Source organism: Physella acuta, unplaced genomic scaffold (assembly GCF_028476545.2).
Source record: "Physella acuta isolate Inbredline_101_S28 unplaced genomic scaffold, ASM2847654v3 ptg001452l, whole genome shotgun sequence".
NCBI lineage: Eukaryota > Metazoa > Mollusca > Gastropoda > Physidae > Physella > Physella acuta.
This window is the reverse complement of record NW_026732967.1, coordinates 233,061-249,836: the sequence shown is the minus strand read 5'-3', so window position 1 is coordinate 249,836 and position 16,776 is coordinate 233,061. Positions and strand designations below refer to the sequence as shown.

Genomic DNA, 16,776 nt, shown 5'->3' with positions numbered 1-16,776 from the left:
TTGTACAGTTTTAAATTTTAAACATTTCAATTCATGTTTTACTGCGAAATTAAAAAGAAAAAGTTGCACTGCAAAAGTGTGTTGTTACACTTTCTTTTTGAGCCCCACCCCTCCCTTCGTCAAACAAATATTCGAATACTAGAGTGTCCGAATTCTAAAATCATCGGGGTTTCCAGTTTCTAATCAGACCCGTAGCTAAGGGAGGGCCGCCCCTGGTGGGGGGGAGGGGTGTAGAAAAAATTAAAACTCATTCTTAGCTGCATCACTGAATTATACACATTCTAAATTAAGAACAGACAACTACTTGACTTTGCATACTGTTATAACTGATTTCTACACACACACACACACAAACAGTAACCTGATAGTGATTGGTAAAATCCGAACCCAACCTTTCCAAAGTAAAAGGAGGGGGAAAGGGCGGGGTTACCAGCTTGATAAACGATATTTAAATTGAGAGGGGGGGGGGTGCAAAATTGAAAGTTTGCCTCAGTCGCCGGAATAGGTCGCTACGCCTCTGCTTCTAATCGCCTTTATCCATAAACGACGACTCACTCCTACATTAGCAACAGAGTGAAGTAACGATGTGTGACGAAGAGGAGGTTAACAAAGTGTGCTGTTACACTTTTGTATTTAATATCGTATTTTTAAACTGAATTTTAGCTACTTGTTAGGTTAATTTTTTAAAAATAAATTGTTTTATTTTTGTTAGGCCTAATTAGTACTAATTACAAATTGTTATCGAAATTTATCAGTGAATATAATGTTGAACATATTTGCTCAAATTTGACGGAATATCTAATAAATCTAATTATTTCTCATTCGAAGTTTTCTGCTGGTTTTTTTTAACGTAAGCTCAAAATCATTAATTTAAAATATGTCATACTTTCAACTATTTATTCAATTTTTAGGTTTTAGGGTGACCTTAAAGGAAACCGGAAGTTTACAACAAAGCGCCTTTTTCAAGTGTAAAACTTTCTAAGCCAACAACTGTCAATGCATTAATCACAATAAAGATGCACATTAAATCAATTGTTATCGATGGCTTTAAGTCGTATGCACAGAGAACAGAAATTAATGGATTTGATCCACTTTTTAATGCAATAACTGGTTTAAATGGAAGTGGAAAGTCAAATATACTTGATTCTATTTGCTTCCTTCTGGGAATTTCAAATTTGTCGCAGGTGTTTTTTTTTATTTCTTCAAAACAAAACCTTTCGACTAGAGTCTACTCATTTTTAGATCTACCTAATCTACTCTTGGTAATCCCTTAGTTTAGCGTCGATTATTATTCCGGAATCATATAGATCTAGCAGTAAAAAACAGTAAAACAATGCCAAAGTCTGTCACACACTTCCAGAATTCACCAGAAGTACTGTAAACCATACTTTATTTGGTAGGTTGAATTATGGATTTGGTAAAAATTTAGAGAAAACCCTTGATATTTCATAGTATCCGCCGCCAACCAATCAAACGCGCGCTTTCAACGCGTTTTGGTTGGCGGCTGACGTCACGCGACCCGTAAACACGGCGCTTTTGGAGCTAAAAAGGGCCGAAAAAGCCATTTTTTCTACGTGTAGTTCGGATTTTTTTACGTTTTTTAAAATGGGCCCGAAAATGACACTTTTTAGAAATGGACATAGCCATTTTTTCGAAGAATTTATTCAAAAAAGGGCCGTTTTGAGCTATGTTTCGATGTAAACAAAGGCCCATGTCAGCACGTGTCAAACCATGTGAAGGCACCCGATCGACGATTTCGGTCACGCATGAGTGGTTTTCGTATGCTCTCGTGAACTAAATACCAGTTTCTTGACAACAAATTGGAAAGCAACAATTTCGTGAAAATAACGACCCTAGAGGAATGTCTTTTGAAGATTATTAATAAAAATCGATGCATTGGCTCTATAGTTGTCTGTAATTGACTAGTAGGGCATGCTGAAACAACGGCCTTAGGGCGCCGTGTAGTGTGTAGTTTCGCTAAGTGTAAATTAATCAGCCCGGCCGCAGATCGACCGCAAACTGTTAAATTTGTTGAATGTGAAAAGCATACTACTTACAAATTACTTTTGAATATTCACATCACACAAAATAATCCCAAAGAAAGCACAAAATAAAATCCGTTAGAAAAGCATAACCATGAAATTTGAAAACCACAGTATGTCAACCAGCCATCTTTGGCTCGATCTAGAGGTCATTCTTTAGCCTACACATGTGCCTTGTCAACCAATTTAGTTTCTGACGGTACACGACATTTAGATCAATATATTAATTAAAAAACTAACTGAATTCCAACATTCTATCACTATAATCCTAAAATGAAACAGAATTTGAAGCACAATGATCTAACAAATAAATCCCACTCTAAGTAAGTGTCGCAGCTTTAATCCTGGACACAACCGTAGTGTGTAGTCGTGTTGTGAGTAAACTTGCACGAGATAAAACACCGACCTAGACCTTCCTGATGCTGTGTATGGCCCCAAAGTTAAATGCTGGGAGTAGGGGAGGGGAATTTAACACCAGAATATTTTTTTTTCAATAGTTAGGTCATCAGTAGTTCACGCATCCTAGCGGGGTTGAAAGAGTAACTTTATATTCAACTAGGCTAAGGGTGGAGGGGTGATGTCATTTAAACGACGGAGCTATATTTCTAGTCGAAGAATACGGGGAAGCCGGAATTTGAAGCCGGCATTTCTTTATTGTCATTGCTATTGAGTACAACACTTTATTCTAGTTTGATGCACGACCAGGCTACTCATTACAAAATCTAAAAAATGTCGTTGTGCTACCATGCAAAAGTAGCCTAATATTTCTACTGAATGGGGTAGGTATTTGACTTTGTTTATTTAAATGCAGATCCCATTAGCCTAAACATATTTGGATGCACATTTTAGTTATATCGTAAGGATGAATTTTATAATACAATGCATATATTCTGGCAGTCCTTCAAGTATTAGTAGTTATTGCCTATTGGACTATCCATAACTTGTATTTCAAAGATTTATAATGAGCGGGATGCACTCGATGTTTTAAGTGCTACCTTCGGTAGCTGTTACTTTGTGCATGACAGCATCCCAATAGTTTAGTGTTAATAATGTAAACTGAGCTTGACGAGACTCCCATCGCCAAGCAATCGTATGATAGATCCAGCAAGCATCACTCGTTAAATTCGACATCATGGCTATACCAGTCCTTGATTTTCATTACTGCCTTGAAACGCCTAGTTCTTGGTTTAAAAAAAAAACGTCTCCCCCCACCCCTTCCCGCTTGCGCCGACGTCATCATAGGCCAATACCACGGTGCATTTTTTTTTCACCGAGTATAACACACACCTCTCTCCCCCTCACAGCAAGCGCCAACAACGGTCACCCAAGGCCAATAACACGCACCACGGTGGATTGTTTTTTTTTCAATGAGTACAGTATATACCCTACCCACCCGCCGCCTTGCAGCATACCGCTAGTCTTTACAAGCGGGGTTAAAAGTTTAACTTTGAGTTCAAGAAGGGGAGAGGGTGGTATTGAAACAACGATGTTCTTTATTTAATAGTACAAATACAAAATAAATACATAGTAAAAAAAATAATACTTACCTACTTCTATAGCATCATACATAATTTTATAATTAGCAAATTAATTAATTAATTAAGTCTAATGATAATGAAGGGAGATAGTTTATTTTGGTTAAGGCACGACACACAACACTGTGCGTGCGTGGTATGTAGCCTGACCGACCGAAAGGAGATTGTTTATATTATTGTTTTGAGTTTATATTTAACTCAATGCAACAAGCCCGCCGGTTGGTTGAGGCCACGACGGGGGGACGTTCTGACCGGGATTCAAAGGGTCGATTCTAAATATTATCCATGGATTTTTTAAAATAAAATATTCTGTTATTTCAAATACACCATTAAGTTCCTTACCCCTTAAGAGAACATTTGACACCACATTTAAATATCTAGCTTATTCGGTTGACGAGAAAAAAGAGAATTTGAAAATTTAGCTAGATCTAGAATGGAAAATGAATGACAAAACAAGAATCTTGCTCCTGGACCGGCATAACATGACGCCGTGAACTTGTGTGCACGAGCTTTTAATTCCTGCCATGGTAATTGCGTCAGCTTAGGTAATTTACTCACCAGAAAATAACAAAAAGCAACTGGTTGATAATAAAACTTAGATCTAGTTATTTTATTATTTATTAAATTCTACTCTACATTTTATTCATACCATTTTAAGAAATAATGAACACCTACATAAATCAAACGACCATAATAACTATTTTTATTTCAAATTCTAATTTTAAATAATAAATATGCATAAAATAATATGATAGTAATAGTTAAGATAGTTTATAAATGCAAATACATTTTACACTCAATCACATTATATTGAGTCAACAGTGTGGCAGCTGAGGTTCATACATGGTATTAGTGTCTTTTTTTTTTACATTACATTTTTTTCATCTTGAAAATATGACGTATGTGATTTTTTTAAAAATAAAATCTCCAAACATCGTCACTCGCGTGTTTGCTTGCTTATGTTTACTATCCTGTGGATGAAAAATCCCACCACGGTCGCGGGTCACCGTGACTTCAGCAGGCCTACAGTACACGTCATAGAATGAACACGCGTACACGAGATGGTCGGTGTCTTCACTTCTCTCTCTCCCCCCCCCCTTCTTCAAGCAAATTGAAAAAGAGACCTACTTCCCTACTTCTGGTCATTTTTTTTAGTTCGGTCATTTTTTTTTTAAGTTCGGATATCAGGCATGCTAGACAGCCAGCTGTATAAAAAAATATTTTTTAAACTAGATCTACGTCTAGCCTAAAAAAATAAATAAATAAACGCTTAAAATGCCCGTAAACAGATTATTTAGGCCAAAAAAAAAGGCCGCTGAACGAGCATTTTTTACAATACGCAGCAATGAAAAAGGCTAACGGCCAATCAATTAAGTCTAAAAATCGCCCGTAATTAGGCCTAGCTCTGAAAAAGGCCACTGAACGAGCAACACTGATTATATAAACGAATAGGCCACGCGGCGTTGACGAGGTCAACCACCGGTCACGAATGCAGCAACGGTCGGCCCACAGTAAAGAAAAAATCAATATACTAATAAAATTACTAATACAATAATAATGTCTATAATTTTACTTTTTCCACACATGCTACAATTGATTTATAATTAAAATACTAGACTTAACAGTTCATTCCGTAAAAAACAAAAACTAGTTGTTTCAGTCTGGCAACTAGCGTAACAATGACGTCATGATACTTAAAATAGCGGATAGAAATGTCAGCGTGGGTACCTCATCCTCGAGGAAGATTTAAGAAAAAGTAATCAAAAATACTGTAAATATACATGATAAATATATCAATTATATATTAATGTACAGTTAGTCGAGCCGTTTTCCCCGTTAGTCGGTCGTTTTTGGCGGCGGTTCAGTTTTTACGGAGAGTGCTCCACTAGAAATCCTCTCATTATTTACAACCACGAATCTTGCGATTTTTTCTGGCATTCTAAGGCATATTATCCATTTTATTAGCAATTTGCATTAAAATAATGATGAGAATTTGCGATATAAACAGTTTTTTCATTTGTCGTGGATGGGACCCCTAAAATAAACGGAAAAACCGTCAGAAAACGATGCGTGACGTTTCAGGGTCAGAGGTCAATCCTGCCATCTAAGCAATGCGCCAGACTATTATTTGGTGTCATCTTTTATTTTTATACAGAGTGTTTAAAATTTAGATAGATTTATTTTTGTAATCATTTTTACATTTTATAATCATTTTTACTATTTTCGTAATCTAGATTTTTTTACTTGGCCTAGCAGCTAGATATCTAGCTAGATCTAGATCTAATTAATTAATGGTCGCAAATCCGCTGTAAGCCAAAAACATTAAATTATTACATTTGACTTCATTATTTATATATATTAATATATGTTTTTTTGTATTTTTAGATCTACTAATTTAAATCTACTATTATATTTATTCTTGTTTCCTTTTGTCGATTAAACTTAAAAAATTAAAACATTAATTTACTACAATCGACTTTCAATTTATTTATATTTCAATGGTCAAATTAACCATGGTTTACCGTAACTCTAGTTACAGAGACTCAACAAACATTACCCGATAATTTCCGACGATAAACTAAGGGATTACCCTACTCTTTACTTACGTTTTTACTTAATTAAATAAAAGAGCTTTTGCATATTGAAAAACTAACACAAGGCAAAAACGATTATGTGAAATGACATGCGTGTGTGTTTTAAGTTAGTTTTAACAGTTTCAAGTTTTCGAAGTGACTACTCACGTGACTCACACGTTCAAATTCATTGTGTAACCATTGAAATAACAAGAGGAGCTTCATTATTAATAATGAAGTGTTTTATTAGGCCTATAGAGTGAATGTTTTATATTTATATCTAACATATGAAAAATGTGTCCAGGTGAGAGCAGGAAGTCTTCAAGACTTGGTGTACAAGAGTGGCCAGGCAGGTGTGACTAAAGCTACAGTCAGCATCACCTTTGACAATCAAGATAAGAATCAAACACCTCTTGGCTATGAACAGTACGATGAAATCACAGTCACTAGACAGGTCAGCTGACTTCAGTGTTTAATTTATTCTTTTCTACTTCCTAATTACCACCCTAAATGTTTTAAATAATACCTGTTTTGATATCCTAGGTTGTTATTGGTGGTCGGAATAAATACCTGATCAATGGAAGCAATGCCAACAACATGAGAGTGCAGGATCTTTTCCGCTCTGTGCAGCTGAATGTAAACAACCCTCACTTTCTCATCATGCAAGGGCGTATTACCAAAGTCTTGAACATGAAACCACCTGAGGTTAGATTCATTATGTCTTAGGATGAATTAAATTTATAGTATGCATGGTTTGTGTGAATTTATTTTTTGAATTGTTTTTTTTTCCTTCAGATTCTTTCAATGATAGAAGAAGCTGCTGGTACAAGGTTATATGAAACAAAAAAAGAGGCAGCACAAAGGACAATAGAAAAGAAAGATGCAAAACTTAGAGAAATTGACAATGTATGTTTTGTATGACAATTAGATTAATTAGCATATCATAAAGACAATTTTTTTTTAATGATTATTTTAAAATATTCCTATTGTATTTGAGTACAGGTTCTGAATGAGGACATTACTCCAACTCTTACTAAGCTTCGTGAAGAGAGATCATCTTATCTTGAATATCAAAAAAATTATTCGAGAACTTGAGCATCTCAACAAACTCTATATAGCTTATCAATTTGTCAGTGCTGAAGTAAGTTGAAATTTTTGTTTTTCAAATTATTTTTCTCAAATCTTTACTATGAAAATTTAATTTAAAATAATGTAGGCCAGCTTAAAATAAATAACGCAGATGGTTACTGATGCTGATGTTTTTATAAGTTCTCCTGTAATGACATATTTTGCTGTCAGTATAGTTTCAACATGAAGTGGAATGTAGTTCTATAACCATCTGTGTTATAATGTTTTACTGATACACAATGAAAATGAAATGTATGATTTATTCTTAATCTAAAGGTTTTTCCTAACTTTTTATACAGGAAAAGAAAAAGAAATCTGCTTCTGAATTAGTAGAGATGCAGGATTCTATAACAAAGACTAATGGCAGAATCGAAGAGGTATTTTTAAATTTATTTTTCTTCCATATAAAAGAGTTTAAATTAGTCATTGGTTAATACTGGGAATGTTTTAACCTTAGTAGTGATAACATGCTTTACCATTTATAAAATTATGCCTGTGTAAGCAATTGTAAAAAACAATGTTTTAATAACCCATTGAGAGAAAGCCCATAGTCGTGACATTTTTTATATTTCAGATCAAGACCAGCATATCTGAAATAGATGTAGCGATAGAAGAATTAGAGAAGAAGAGAAACAAGGTAATTGTTGCTGAGAATTTATGGCTTTTTGAATACAATTCTAATTGTTTAGGTTTTTTATGGCTAATTTGCTGTATTTATTTGAATTCCTTTTCTCTTCTAACCCAAAGGAATCAGGCAATGTAGTGGGAAAACTTGAGGCTGAGCTTGGGGAGAAGAAATCTTTACAGGTCAAAGTTGAGGGAGCCATTAATGCAAAAAAAGAAGCTCTAAAATCAGAACAGAAAAGGCAGAAAGAAATATCTAAAAATATTGCAGACGTGAGTTCATTATTTACAACAAACAGAAAATAAACATGTTGGAATAAATAATACCTTTGTTAAAATATTTTTCATTTTATTTTGCAGAACAAGGCATCAATAGCTAGTAGGGAAAAGGACTTGCAGAAAATTGCTGCCAATGTGGAGAAGATGAGAACTGAGAAAATTAATGCTGAAAATGAATACGAGGCTGCCAAAAAGCATTTTCAGGCAGTTAGTGCTGGGTTGTCTTCAAATGATGATGGAGGTGCAGCTTCCCTTAATGATCAGCTGTTAAGTGAGTTGTTTTAATTCTTAGTAGCTTCAGTAATTTTTGTGCAATAATTAATTTGGATTTTTGGTAGGTGTGTCTACTTCAGGATTTTAACTAGTATTTCCCAAGTTTTGTAACCGATGTTGATGTGTACTTCTGCTAGAGCCTATATTAAGCTCTTTCTGGCAAAATCTTCTAGTGATTATTTAAAGAATTACACTTATGATCTTTTTTCCCCACTTGATACATTTATTTTTCTCCACTACAGCTGCCAGAAGTGACATTAGTAAAGCTGTGGCTGACACCAGGCAAGCTCAGATGAGGTAAGACATGACTTCTGTAATCAAAGAAGCTAGGATATATGACCTGTACAATCAAAATAGCTATGGCCCGAGTCTAGTAATTAAAGGAGTTAGGACATTAGATTTTTATCAAATGAGATTTAGTATTTTATGGTGTTTTATCTTAATGTGGCAATTTTTATAGTTTTAATTTTATTATCCAATATTTACATGTGTTTATTACACAACATGTAATCTGTTGTACTACTAGGCATGTATGCAACTGGCGTCTCACTAATAATTATTTTAAGTATTTTTCTAATTCAAAGCTTTTTTTTTTTTCTACTTATAAGGTTAAAGCATGCTCAAGAAGAGATTCAGACCAAGGAGAAAGAACTTAAGAAAACAGATCTGGATTATAAAAAGAACCAATCAACTTATGAGGCTGTCAAAAAGAATCTTACAAAGCTTGAGGTCAGAACTTTTAAAGTTTTCTGCTGAAAGTTTCTTTAGCTTATGTTGTTATTGATGATTAATAACAAAAGATTTTGTGAATGTCAGGATGATATGAAAAAATGTGGCTATGATGAAGGATCTGAAGCAAATATGTCAGCAGAAAAATCAACACTGGTAGGAGAGGTTGATCAGCTGAAGGATAAGATATCTATCCTTGAGGCCAGGTTAGAGCCAATTTTTTTAGCATTGTCATCCTTCTAACTTGTCAAATACTCATCTACAGTTTTACTTTGCATTGTTATTTTACAAGATATAGTTACATCAAGTTATTTTTATAAAGACAACAGTTAATTACAAGATACAAGCATGAAGTAACTGGTGTATGGATTAAATGGATGACACTTTTCTCTGAGTCCAGGTATCCTCACTTGAGATTTGATTACAAAGACCCTGAAAAAAATTTTGATCGGAGCAAAGTATCTGGCCTGGTGTGTAAACTCTTTGGTGTCAAGGACAATCTTTACTCCACAGCTTTGGAGGTTACAGCAGGAGCTAAGGTACTGATCTTTGTCCTGATACATGTCTAGATTTGAGCAAGGGCCAAGATAATGACAAGTCTTGATTTTGTGTGGATGATTTTATTTTCAGTTATATAATGTTGTTGTGGACAATGAGCTAACGGGTAAAAAGCTGCTCAAGTTTGGAGAACTCAAGAGACGCTGCACAATTCTTCCAATCAACAAAATCACCAGCAGATCTATAGATGACGCCACACTGAAAAGAGCTGAGGCTTTGGTAAGTTCGTGCTAGTCCAATAGTATTCATCATTTGTTTTTTATTAAGTTGTTGAACAATTGGTTTGTGGACTGCAGCTGAAAAGCAATTTGTCAAATTTTGTTGATGTAATTTAAATGTATACTGCTTGTCTGTTCTCTCAACTTTAAATGGTGCACTTATAATCTTTCTTGAGCACTCTTTCCTGCAATCACACTGCATTATTTAGTGTTAGTCTCTAAGAAATTACAATTAAATGAAATAAATCCCTTACCATACATTTAATAACCGTATGATATATTGCTAAGGTTACAAGTCTGAAGTTTCAATTAGTGGTTTTGAATTTCAAAATATTTCTTACTAAGCCTAAGCTTGTATATTAATTTTTTGACAGATTAACCACTTATTAAAATTATCATTGTTAAAATGTTGAACAGGTTGTGTCCCTTATCCTTAAAATATTAAACAGGTTGTGTCCCTTTCTATAAATGTATATAGGTTGGTAAGGATAAGGTAAAGACAGCTTTGAGCCTTATATCTTATGATAAGAAGTACCAGTCTATCATGGAGTTTGCTTTTGGGTCTGTGTTTGTCTGCGCTGATATGGATAGTGCCAGTAGAGTAGCATATGACCCTAAGATCATGAAAAAGTGTGTCACCATTGAAGGAGATACTGTAGATCCTGCTGGTACACTTTCTGGAGGTAATTTATTTTACACAAACTTGGCTTTACACGAAATTTGTTGTTTGACACGAACTTAATTGCTTATTGTGTTACACGCACTTGTAGCTTTTAAACTGTTAATTATAATTAATTTTATTCCCTTGATATTTTTTATGTGCTGCACCTTCTCTGGTCTTAACACTGTTCTATTAATAGTCCATAAAGAATGTACTCCCTGCCTAGTTTTTAACTACATGGAAGTAAATGGCTTGTAAAACCTGTTTTAGGTGCTCGTGCAAAATCCGCGTCAGTTTTAGCCATGTTGAGTGAGCTGCGTCAGGCGGAGGGAGAGTTTGCTGTCAAGTCCCAGAGGCTATACAAACTGGAGCAGGAACTAGTGGCCTTGAAGAAGGTTGCTGTCAAGTAAGTTTCTTGTGTCAGTTGTGTTGAAACTTTAGTCCCAGAGGCTATACAAACTGGAACAGGAACTAGTGGCCTTGAAGAAGGTTGCTGTCAAGTAAGTTTCTTGTGTCAGTTGTGTTGAAACTTTAGTCCCAGAGGCTATACAAACTGGAGCAGGAACTAGTTGCCAAAGTTTATTTCCAAAGTTTATTTTTCCAATGTTTATTTTTCCAATGATAGTAAAAAATGTAAGAGAGTAAGGTTTTTATATTATAATATATTTATTATGTTTATCAGTAGTGATGTGCACCACTCAATTCCAAACATGTTTATGTTTACACATTTGACTTAAACAAGTCTTTTGAATATTAAATTAAACTGGCTGATAAATATAATGACAAAAGTATAATGAAGTTGCTAATCTGCTATGCTAGCTACATCCTCTTTCAGTTCTGTACTGTTAGCTCCATTATGTGCCAATGGCTAGATGTTATCTTCCTTTAGGTACACTGAAGCCAAACAGCAGTATGACCTGAAGGTGCTGGAGGTGGAACAGCTGAGGACACGGCTGGAACAGAGCAGTCATCACCAGCAACTGGAGGAGGTCAACGCCCTTAAAGCTTCAGTTGGTAAGTTGGGTCAGTGGGCTGGTAGGCAGGTAAAGTTTCACTTGGGTCAGTGGGATGGTGGGCAGGTAAAGTTTTAGTTGGTAAGTTGGGTCAGTGGGATGGTAGGCAGGTAAAGTTTCACTTGGGTCAGTGGGATGGTGGGCAGGTAAAGTTTCACTTGGGTCAGTGGGATGGTAGGCAGGTAAAGTTTTACTTGGGTCAGTGGGATGGTAGGCAGGTAAAGTTTTAGTTGGTAAGTTGGGTCAGTGGGCTGGTAGGCAGGTAAAGTTTCACTTGGGACAGTGGGATGGTAGGCAGGTAAAGTTTCACTTGGGTCAGTGGGATGGTGGGCAGGTAAAGTTTCACTTGGGTCAGTGGGATGGTAGGCAGGTAAAGTTTTACTTGGGTCAGTGGGCTGGTAGGCAGGTAAAGTTTTAGTTGGTAAGTTGGGTCAGTGGGCTGGTAGGCAGATAAAGTTTCACTTGGGTCAGTGGGATGGTAGGCAGGTAAAGTTTTAGTTGGTAAGTTGGGTCAGTGGGCTGGTAGGCAGGTAAAGTTTCACTTGGGACAGTGGGATGGTAGGCAGGTAAAGTTTCACTTGGGTCAGTGGGATAGTAGGCAGGTAAAGTTACAGTTGAGTCAGTGGGATGGTAGGCAGGTAAAGTTTCAGTTGGTTCAGTGGGCTGGTAGGCAGGTAAAGTTTCACTTGGGTCAGTGGGATGGTAGACAGGTAAAGTTACAGTTGGGTCAGTGGGCTGGTAGGCAGGTAAAGTTTCACTTGGGTCAGTAGGCAAGTAAAGCTACAGTTGGGTCAGTGGGATGGTAGGCAAGTAAAGTTTCACTTGGGTCAGTGGGCTGGTAGGCAGGTAAAGTTTCACTTGGGTCAGTAGGCAGGTAAAGTTACAGTTGGGTCAGTGGGATGGTAGCCAAGTAAAGCTTCAGTTAGTGGGATGATAGGCAAGTAAAGCTTTAGTTAGTCCGTGGGATGGTTTCACTTGGGTCAATGGGTTGGTAGACAAGTAAAGTTTAAGACGAATAGTTCAACTTAGTTGTATGTGATAGTCAGTAAGTGGAAAATGTGGTTACATCTTAGCTCTGGTGATTAAGTTTAGAAAAACACTATAAACCATAAGTTTATTTGGCACAAATTAAAATGATTGCATTGTGCAGCTTATTTTATCATGAACTCATCAAACAGATGAACAAAACAAAATCCTGAAAGAAGCCGAAGAAATTCAAAAGAAGGCTCACCAGAAGGTCAGGGACTTGGAGGATAAACTAAAGAACGCCTCGGCTGTCAGGGAGGAGGAGCTGAAAGAAGCAGACAAGCGAGTCACAGACTGCAAGAAATTGATGGAGAAGGCAGCGGCCAAGGCTAAGGATGATCTACAGGTAGGTCCAGCTGTATGGGGGGGGGGGGTATGATTTACTCATAGGTTCAGTGTTGTTGATAAACAATTTTTTGCTTGTTACTAAAACTTGCTCACTTCTAGGAAAATGAGAACATCAAACTTGAAATTGAAAGTCTCCAGAAAGAAATGCAGTCATATGAGGAGCAGATAAAGCAAATAGCTGACTCTATTGTAGCCATTGGTGAGCATCTAAAGGAGATAGAAACTGAGAGGGAAGCTGCTATGGTAATACAAATACAAGTTTTTGTTTGTTTTAGCTTATAAATGATTCTTTTTTTTTTTCCTTCTTCATTGACATTCAAAATGCAATCACTGTAACTTTTCAATTTTAGTGACCAATTTTATTTCTGTTTTGTAAAACTTTTTCTTGCAGTATTCAATATCACATTAAGTCACTTAAATGTATTAAAATGTCTGAGGATCAATGTGATGTTATCACCAATTTTAGGTTGAGGTTCAACAAGCTCAGGATGCCCTCAATAAACACAAGGAAACTCTCAAGTTGTACAACAAAGACATTGCTCAAAAGGAAGCAGAGAAAAAGGACTTAAACAAAGAGAGTAATGAATGTGGGCTGAAGATTCAGGAGCTAGAGCACAAAATCACAAAGTTTCAAAAAGATTCTAAAGATGCCAGCAAATATGTACGTTGCATTCTTAAGTTACTTAAACTTATAAACACCATTTCTTGAGTTCATGTTTTAAATTTTTTAAATTATTGTTGGCCTCTTCCATTGTTAATGATTAGGTAGAGACACTGTTAGAAAAATACGATTGGATCGTGGATGAGAGAAAGTTTTTTGGCCAACCAAACATGGTCTATGATTTTGCTGCTCAAGATCCAAAAGAGGCTGAAAAAAGGATCCAGAAATTAACAGAAACCAAGAACAAGCTCTCTAAAAGTGTCAATGTTAGAGCCATGAACCTACTGGGGCATGCTGATGAGCAGGTGAGTAGATTTGTTCTCAGTCGCAATACAGCTCATGTCATCAAACCTCAGATACAAGGCTGATATGTCTAGAGGCTGAATGACAGACTTTTTGTGTACAACAAATTAGTTTCCTTTTTATCAGTTAATTCTTGAATTTGATATGGTTTTTGTTATTGGCTGTTTCAGTATGCAGATTTAATGAAGAAAAGGAAAGTTGTGCTGAATGACAAGGCAAAGATAGCCTCTGTAATAGAAGAGTTAGACAAGAAGAAGAAAGCTGCATTAATTAAGGCATGGGAACAAGTCAATAAGGTATGTTTTCAAGTTGTTAACATGCTTAACTTAAAAATCAATACTACTCAGAGCTTGTTTCTTGTGTCAGTGTTTTTATCACCAGTCTATTTTTAAACATTTTTTTTTTTGCACTAAATTCATCTGAACTGTGTATTTTCTAGGACTTTGGTTCCATCTTCTCAACCCTCCTGCCTGGTACTCAAGCCAAGCTATGTCCACCTGAAGGTCAAACTGTGCTTGATGGGTTAGAGGTCAAGGTTGGATTTGGGGCTGTGTGGAAAGAATCTTTAGGTGAACTAAGTGGAGGTCAAAGGTGAGATTTCTGTAGATTGCTGTGTTGATTGTAATTGTATCAGTTCCTTACAAGAATTTGGCTCTAAATGAGACCATGTAACTTCAGTAAAAAAAATTGTATCCCACCACTTCTATCATTACATGTTGTCCCCTGCCAATCTACTTAAAGGGTGACACAAAGTTCCTCCTCATCTAGCAGCTTAACCATAAGTCTGGTGTGTAGTTTTTTCTCAAGGAAATGTTATAAGCAGTTACAATTCTTAAACATTTCTTCACAGAGACCTTTGTTCAACTCTTGTCCCCCTAACTTTATCTGGCAATAACTGAGTCCTTTGTTCAACTCTTGTCCCCCTAACTTTATCTGGCAATAACTGAGTCCTTTGTTCAACTCTTGTCCCCCTAACTTTATCTTGCAATAACTGAGCCCTTTGTTCAACTCTTGTCCCCCTAACTTTATCTGGCAATAACTGAGCCCTTTGTTCAACTCTTGTCCCCCTAACTTTATCTGGCAATAACTGAGTCCTTTGTTCAACTCTTGTCCCCCTAACTTTATCTGGCAATAACTGAGTCCTTTGTTCAACTCTTGTCCCCCTAACTTTATCTGGCAATAACTGAGACCTTTGTTCAACTCTTGTCCCCCTAACTTTATCTGGCAATAACTGAGTCCTTTGTTCAACTCTTGTCCCCCTAACTTTATCTGGCAATAACTGAGTCCTTTGTGCAACTCTTCAGATCCCTGGTGGCCCTCTCTTTGATTCTGGCCATGCTGTTGTTTAAACCTGCTCCAATCTACATCCTGGATGAAGTAGACGCTGCTTTAGATCTCTCCCACACACAGAACATTGGACAGATGATCAAGTCACACTTCAAGCATTCACAGGTAACTTTTTGGTTGGTTGATAGCAAGCATTCACAGGTAACTTTTTGGTTGGTTGATACTGGCTGGTATGGGATGGTCAGATGGTAAAGCATATGGCTGCTAATCTGAAAGTCTCTAGTTCCAATTTTGGGTTTGTGTCAGTAAAATGTCACTGGGCATAGTACTTCCTTTCATATACCAACATCACTGAAACAGGTAAACTCTACTTCACCCATGGACCATAAGGTTTGAAATGGGTATTTGAACAGTGGTGGTAGAGCAAAAGAATTTACCAACTCATGAATGGCTCTCGACCAAAGAAATTGTGATACAAATATCTAACCTTTTGTCTATAATTGTTAACATGTGAGCTCAACTAAAAGCCTGAATCTCAACAAAATATTTTGTCTACCTAATCCATATCTTGTCCAACTTTCTAGTTCATTGTGGTCTCACTCAAAGATGGAATGTTCAACAACGCCAATGTTCTTTTCCGCACCAAATTTTTGGATGGGGTTTCCATGGTAACGAGGCATGTTCAGCTACAGAATCATAAATCTCTCAGCTCTACCTCAAGTATTGACAAGGAGAATGATATTTCTAACCAACAAAGGAAAAGGTTGAAGAAATAAAAAAAACTGCTGTTAACGTAACAAATGTACTGCTGCCTTCTCCAACCATTATTTACAAAAAGTGTACAAGAATGTATTTATTTCTTTTTTTATTCATGCATTGTTGAGATTGGCTTTTATGTGTATATAATCTATTTTACCAGGATTGTTTTTTAACTAGATCATGTAAATATTGAAAAAACAATGATTTTTAACAAGATTAACTGCTGCACTGAGAGTTGGACCATATGTGATGTTAATAGTGTTATATTTACACTATGAAGTTTTTTCACCAGATTTTTATGCTTAAAAGTAGAATTCATCAACAGATTCTCATCAGGATGTTTTTTTTTAAATACAACACAACTTAAAAATTAATTTTTATCTTTGTTAAATATATATCCTCATTTTTAATGCTGTCCATAGGTTTTATTTTATGTACAGTTTTGTTTGACATTTCCATTGTAAGTACCATCAGTGTTCATCCATCAAAAGTCATCTTTTCTAACTTTCTACCACTTTCTGTCACCTTGTACATTCAATGCTTGCTTCAACTCTTTGTTGTTTTTAACTGTAGTCTCAATAAATAGCCATGATATTTTGAGCTGGTTTTGTTGTCATCTTTCATTATAATAAGATTAGAGTTAACAAGAAAAGGTTAGTCCTTAATACACACTAAAATGATATGCTCGATTTAAGATAACTAATTCTCTTGAGCACTTTTTTTATGCGGTTTTCCATTGGGTGTCTTTCTAGTCACCAT

At 36.0% G+C, this 16,776-nt stretch overlaps 1 protein-coding gene across 1 annotated transcript; it reads left to right on the top strand.

Annotated features, from left to right (window-relative positions):
• Nucleotides 1–930: 930 nt before the first annotated feature.
• Nucleotides 931–16,598, top strand: LOC131927979 (structural maintenance of chromosomes protein 2-like). Its single transcript, XM_059283858.1, is given in 26 exon segments — nucleotides 931–1,184; nucleotides 6,455–6,604; nucleotides 6,694–6,855; nucleotides 6,946–7,056; nucleotides 7,153–7,224; nucleotides 7,226–7,291; nucleotides 7,578–7,655; nucleotides 7,853–7,915; nucleotides 8,026–8,175; nucleotides 8,263–8,452; nucleotides 8,697–8,751; nucleotides 9,063–9,183; nucleotides 9,271–9,389; nucleotides 9,584–9,722; nucleotides 9,814–9,960; nucleotides 10,438–10,642; nucleotides 10,891–11,026; nucleotides 11,510–11,634; nucleotides 12,812–13,005; nucleotides 13,107–13,250; nucleotides 13,474–13,668; nucleotides 13,773–13,973; nucleotides 14,142–14,267; nucleotides 14,411–14,562; nucleotides 15,276–15,423; nucleotides 15,843–16,598. Coding segments are annotated over 26 exon segments (3,609 nt in total). The 5' UTR covers nucleotides 931–1,016; the 3' UTR covers nucleotides 16,035–16,598.
• The last annotated feature ends 178 nt before the right edge of the window (nucleotides 16,599–16,776 follow it).